The sequence below is a fragment of the Harpegnathos saltator genome, unplaced genomic scaffold (assembly GCF_003227715.2).
Source record: "Harpegnathos saltator strain DR-91 unplaced genomic scaffold, Hsal_v8.6 scaffold627, whole genome shotgun sequence".
Taxonomy (NCBI): domain Eukaryota; kingdom Metazoa; phylum Arthropoda; class Insecta; order Hymenoptera; family Formicidae; genus Harpegnathos; species Harpegnathos saltator.
Window position 1 is genome coordinate 178,695 of NW_020230457.1, and position 6,440 is coordinate 185,134.

General features: G+C 39.3%; 1 protein-coding gene across 2 annotated transcripts; it reads left to right on the plus strand.

The window, feature by feature from the left end:
* Positions 1-1,375: 1,375 nt before the first annotated feature.
* nmdyn-D7 (nucleoside diphosphate kinase homolog 7) lies at positions 1,376-3,704 on the plus strand. Of its 2 annotated transcripts, none has more exons than XM_011147997.3 (10): positions 1,376-1,640; positions 1,757-1,893; positions 1,965-2,131; positions 2,210-2,368; positions 2,460-2,667; positions 2,762-2,882; positions 2,992-3,116; positions 3,208-3,321; positions 3,380-3,487; positions 3,584-3,704. In XM_011147997.3, exons 2-10 carry the CDS (start codon positions 1,777-1,779, stop codon positions 3,617-3,619), a joined length of 1,155 nt encoding a protein of 384 aa, XP_011146299.1. In that variant the 5' UTR covers positions 1,376-1,640; positions 1,757-1,776; the 3' UTR covers positions 3,620-3,704. The 2 variants fall into 2 exon arrangements, with proteins under 2 accessions (XP_011146299.1, XP_011146300.1); XM_011147998.3 differs by having other exon boundaries at positions 1,379-1,489; positions 1,766-1,893.
* Positions 3,705-6,440: the final 2,736 nt, after the last annotated feature.

Here is a 6,440-nt window from a genome sequence, read left to right on the forward strand (position 1 = left end):
ATGATTCGAAGGTGAATTTTAGTACTATTATAAATTTAGTACATTAGTATTATTTTTTAATATTACATGTGTCTGAAATACAAGTCATGAAATTTGGGAGGAAAGAAAGGAGTTAGAGAAGATACTGATGGACTATGTAAGATGGGTTTTTAATTTAGAATTCTGTACACCGAGATATTTAATCACAAAGGAGTTGGAGTTAGGGAAATTGAAAATAGACTGAAGTATCAGAACAGGTAAATTTGAAAGGAAAATAAAAGAAATGGAAGATGGAAGATGGGTTAAGAGCTGCTGGGAAGAGAAACAGAAGAAGGAGAGGAGATATGAATATAGTTTAGAAAGGGAAAGATATTACAATAGGAATGATTGGGGAACTGTTTGGGGATTGTAATAGAGGCTATTCTAGAAAGAGAGGGAAACATAGAAGGAAAGCTGATTAGAAGAGAAAGGGATATACAAAGACAGATAGAGGAAGGAAAGATAAGAGAGGTGAAATATAACAGAAAGTATAAGGATATAATGGTTAGGGAGGGAAATGTTAGATATTTGTTAAAGGAAAATTTGAGTAGGGTAGGCAACAAGGAAGGAATAAAAGCTTTAGCTAGATTAAAATGTGGTAATATGGAGGAACGGAGTAAATATTGGCTGAAAGAGGAATACAGGAAATGTGTTTTTTGTAAAGAAGGTTGGGACACAGTGGAACATTACATCAGAGAGTGTTGGGAGATTAAAGGATGGTTTGTAGAATTAGGTAAGAATGAGGAAGTTAGGATAAAAAGAATATAGGATGACGAGTTAGATGAAAAAAAAAGAGAAAGTTAAAGTTAAAGAAAATATGGCGGGAAAAAGAAAAGAAGTTAAAAGAAGGCAAAAATAGAGAAATTTTGGGATAGGAGACGATCTGTGATAATATATAATAAATAAATTAAGAGTGAGATTAGATAGGTAGTAGACAATATAATAAAAAATTGGAATTTCCATTTAAGAAAAATAATGATCGGTGAATATCTCGAAATGGCGCCATCTGTAAACAAAATGATATGGTTATTTTATCTCCCCCTTGAAACCATACAACTTTTGTCTGAAACATTTTTTTTTTTAAATGCTTAGTTTCCGAGATATTTCGCCGTCTCGGTACTTTTTATACACTCTGTATATACATATACAAATATATATGTATATTTCTATTAGGTGACTCAAGTAAAATATTTTTCGTGTATTTTTATTCGTATAATGTATGAAATAAAACAATGTAAAATTATACCAAAGTATGGTACGGTATAGAAAATTTGTTATCACTTGTTCCCATGTACATCATGAGTTATCGGAGGAGCGTGACGTCGCCTTCGCTGTTTTATCGACGAAAAATGTATACTCGACATAATTCGTAATATTTTCGCGAGCGGCGTCCATCTGCAAGCTCCATTTATTATTTGCGATCGCGCCAGCGTCTTCGAATTGCTAGGGTATCCTTTATTTGAGTGCTTTTGTGGGTATCTTTTATTATTATGCTGCATCAACTGCTTTGTTTCTTCTATTGTTGATTTATCCTTGTCGTTGAGATTGTTTGATATGTACCTTAACCGTGAAAATACCGTCCTGAGAGGAAGATATTGATAATTTGCTTGATCTTTTGCATTGTGAGTGCCAATTTATAATTCCTCCAATTTCTATGACGTTCTATTGGCATTCTTGAAATGCTTGACTACATATTATTTTGAGAAACATTGGTATAATCACATATCAATTGTATTAGCAAACATAGGTTGCTTCAAAATGTCTGCGGACTACAGTGACAGATATGTATTTGAAGCTGAATGGTACGACAAAATTGCCAGCCTGTTGAAGAAATTTTACTTGTATTATTTTCCATCGGACAATACTATTGAATTGGTGTGTACAAGTTATTACAAGTTGATGCTACAACCAACATGACACAACTGTACATAATTTGTGTGTTTCAGTTTGACTTAAAGACCAGGAAAACCTTCCTAAAGAGAACAAGATGCGAAGGCATTAAGGCTGATGATATTTATGTGGGTGCTGTAGTGACAATATTTTCAAGAAACATGAAAATTACCAGCTATGCAGATACTTATACCAAAAACAAATTGCAGACACATATGGAAAAGTATACGCACATGCACAAATTATTGTAAAAATTTTACTTGTAAACCTTTCTGTTGGAATAACAATTTCATTTCTTCAGGGTTTTTGTATTTCTAAAGCCAGATGTTTTGGACAAGATGGGTGAAATATTAAAGATGATTCTAAACTATGATTTTCAAATTACAAATATGAAAATGATGAAATTGACTCCGGATGAAGTAACAGAACATTATCCAATGAAAGATACAGATAACAAAACGTAAGTGGAATTGGTATAATGAAAATAGTTTATTTCACTGACTATTATTTTCTAGTGATTAGTCTTGGATACATTTTATATGTTTCTTTAGATGTATTATAAATTACCTTACCTCTGGTCCCGTTGTTGCTTTGGAACTGTTGGGAAAACATGGTGTAGCAAGATGGAAAGAACTGGCAGGTCCAAAAGATAGTAACGAAGCTTGTTCAACAGCAAGATCTTCATTAAGAGCTTGTTATGGAAAGGACGAAATACATAATGCTGTGTATGGATCTGAGAATGTTGAAAGAGCAACACAAGTAAGTGATTCTTTTTTTCAATTTTAACACACAATCATTGATTCGAAATATATTCCAATCTTATGTGTTTTCAACACGCGGTTCATATTTGTAGGAGTTGCAATATTTCTTTCCCGATGCAAAAAGTAAGACCAAAGGACCAAAGAACACTGCGACTCTACAAGATTGCACCTGTTGTATTATCAAGCCGCATGCCGTACAAGCGAAGCTTGCTGGTAAGTCGTGCATCTTTACGTATAATGTACAAATGTAAAATGTATTGTCCACATATTTTATATTCTAAATTCAATATATGTAAATTTAACGTATGAATATATTGTTTAGGCGCTATTATCGACGACATTCAAAAAGCAGGTTATACGATTAACGCGGTGCAACAGTTTCACGTGAATCACGTTAACGCCGAGGAATTTTTAGAGATCTATAAAGGCGTCCTTCCCGAGTACAACGTACGTCTCTATTCACTTTGCGATTTTTGCACAGACGCGTAATCATTTAAACGTCCGGAGGAGGAAATACTTTCATAAACGTCTGCTACAGGCAATGGTGACTGAATTACATTCTGGCCCATGTGTCGTCATGGAAGTGAGTCGTAAAGACGAAGGTCAGAACGTAATTGCCGATTTCAGGAATTTATGCGGCCCAAGAGATCCGGTAAGTATCACTTGGATTCGCCTCGCTCGCAGCGTTATTGACTTGCTCGGCGTTGCAGGAGATTGCGCGACAAATCAGACCGGGCACGCTTCGAGCGAAATACGGGAAAACGAAGGCGCAGAACGCCGTGCACTGTTCCGACTTACCGGAGGACGGCGTGCTGGAGGTGATTAAAGTCCCAGTCGTGTTTCTATAACTGATGATTGTACGACAAACCTACAAACTTAGACGCATTATGTGCAAAAAATTGAATCTTTTTCAGGTGGAATATTTCTTCAAGATACTCGACGGGCTCTGAGCGACCGAATTGCGGCGTGTATCGCGCTATTGTGTTGAGAATATTTTTATACTTTTGTACGACCAAATAAACAGCCTTGAAGAAACAAAATGTCAGCTCTCAGGGCCCTGCAGCAATCGAGAGATAGAAATAACAATATTTCCAATGTTGAGTTTGACGATGTTTGCTTGCGGAATGGAAAAATTGCTCGGGTCACTTTGATCGCTCAGGCGCGCGTTTGTATTAGCGCTCATTTTGAGCCGCGCGTCTGCTTCATACCTGAACTTTCTATCGCTTGATACATACGACGCGTTTCTTCTGTGCGATGTCGCCTGATCAGCAGGATCGACGAGCGGACACTTTCATTCCTACTGTTGCTCGGACCAATCACGCGTGCGTGCGTGCGTGCGTGCGATCTTTCTCCCTCCTTAATTAATGTCCTTCCTAGCGCGTCAGCGTTATAACATTTCAGTAACAGGTAACCGAATACTCGACCCACTTGGGCCGCGTCTTTCTCGACGCGGAAAAATGCAAAGAGGTCACCGGAGTTCTTTCGAATTAACATATTTCCCACCTCGGGGATTTTTGCAACCTCTCCGGCGGAGCGTCGGCATTCGCCGGACACTAAACGAATCTAATTTTCAGGGGCAAGCATGAAAGTCGGTGACATCGTCGCGTTCGACATTGACAGCTCCTCTCGGATGAGCCTTGCGTACGCACGCACCCGCCACGCAAGTGCGGTCGAAAGTGTAGTCGAGCTTTCTTATATTCCACTCTCGAGGTGTACGATTACGCACGCGTGTCTACGTCTGCTCCGCCAGAGTCTACGTTTCGCTCGGATATCTCCAGCGGGCAAGGGTTTCCGGAGAAAGGGGGACTCCTGAAGTAGCTCGAAGCTAGTTTCGCAATGTTCCACTTTGGCACGCGGTTACTCCGACACTGATACTCGCGCGCGCGCGCGCGCGCGGCGATCAGCTCGATCCTCCTAAAGCCCGTGTCACACTACGGGTTGAAGATCAAGGATTGCGGATTGAAGATTGAAATTTGACCAATCGGAATAAAGCGAATCAAAACCGTTCGTTCGTTAATTTGTCGAGATCTAATCTTCAATCCGCAATCCTTGATCTTCAATCCGTAGTGTGGCACGGGCTTAATGCTCGGCGGAATCGCGGACGAAAGAAATTCTTCCGTCCTCGAAAGCCAACGATAAAGTTACGTGATCGAGATGATATATTGGGAGGTTGAATTAATTCTGGTCTTGTTTTGTCAACATTTTTTATCTTTATTTTAAAGAAATCGCTAAATTTACATCAACCAAAATATTTTCCGCCGTTAGCTGCGACTTTTTCCCATCTTTCCGGCAACATGGCGATTCCACGACGATAGAACGATCTTTTGTCAACATTATTATCTTTATTTTAAAGAAATGGCTAAATTTACATCAATCAAAATATTTTCCGCCGTTAGCCGCGACTTTCTGGCAACATGACGATTCCGCGACGATGGGACGATCTGTCTTTCGAAGCAATCCAATGAGACACCCATTTTCGCGCATCCTCGTAATCATTGAAGTGTGTACCTGCCAAAGCGTGTCGCATCGATCGGAATAGATGGTAACCAGATGATGCTAGATCTGGAGAGTACGCTGGATGCGGAAGGATTTCCCGTTCGAGCTCTAACAATGTTTGTTTAACGATTGAAGGCAACATGTGGACGAGCATTATCGTGCAAAAGAGTCACTTTGCGTCTATCGCTGGCTATCGCTGGCCTTGTTTGCAACAATTCATCATTCAATTTGTTCGATCGTTGCTGGTATCGCTCCCCCGTAAAGCCCTAAACACAATGCCAGGCAACAGGCAATAAGAATAAAAATAGACCAATCACAATAGATTACTGTTTAATTCGGTTTTAGAAGCTCATAGTACACCACACCTTCCATATCCCACCAAATACAGAGCGCTGCTTTCTGACCGTGAATGTTTATCAAAATAAATCCACTTTTTATCTCCAGTTACAATCCGCCACAAGAAACTCTTTTTTTTCTGTCTGGCAAGCAAAGGCATGGCGACATTCTGCAAACGATCTGCAATGGCACTTTCACTCGATTCATATGGGATCCACATGCCTTCCTTTTGAATTTTTGCCATGGTGTGTAGGCGTGTAGGTTTAGAAATTATTGATTCATCGACATTGAGTTGTTCGGCCAATTGTTTTTCCATTTGAACGGTGTTTTCATTCATTAACGCTTGCAACTCAGAATTTTCGAATTTTTTTGGTTGATCAGTACGTAGTTCATTGTCACTCAAATCGAAATCACTTTTGAATCGTTGAAACGAAAATTTACAGCTTGATCGCCATAAGTAACAAGCATTTCGTGAGCTTCAGTTGCCGATTTTTTTCAAATCAAACAGAAAAGGTAACGAATGTCGAAAATGCAATTTTGTACGATCCATTTTAGACACGTATATAAACAATGAAACTGTCAGTAACAATAGCGCGTAAACTGTCATATGTTATAGAGAAATGTCAAATCCTTCAGTGTCGCCAGGTTTCAATATTCGTACTAACCATAAACTTGTTACTAAAGCCACTTATCGCTGTAGTGACCGGAACCAATTCGATCTCCTAATAACTTAAAACTGGCGAGAAAATCCCTCGGATTTTCTTCGAATTCTACAGAAGGTTGCAGAATTCCTCAGAACTCCTCAGCACGTCCGAGAAGTTTCTCCGAAGTTTCGAGAACTGCTCAGAATTTTTCACTTCTTCCGTCTGAGATTTTCCGAGGGGAAACGCTGCGACTCCTGCGAAAAGTCGGAAAAATGTCTCGGAGAAAATCTCCGAG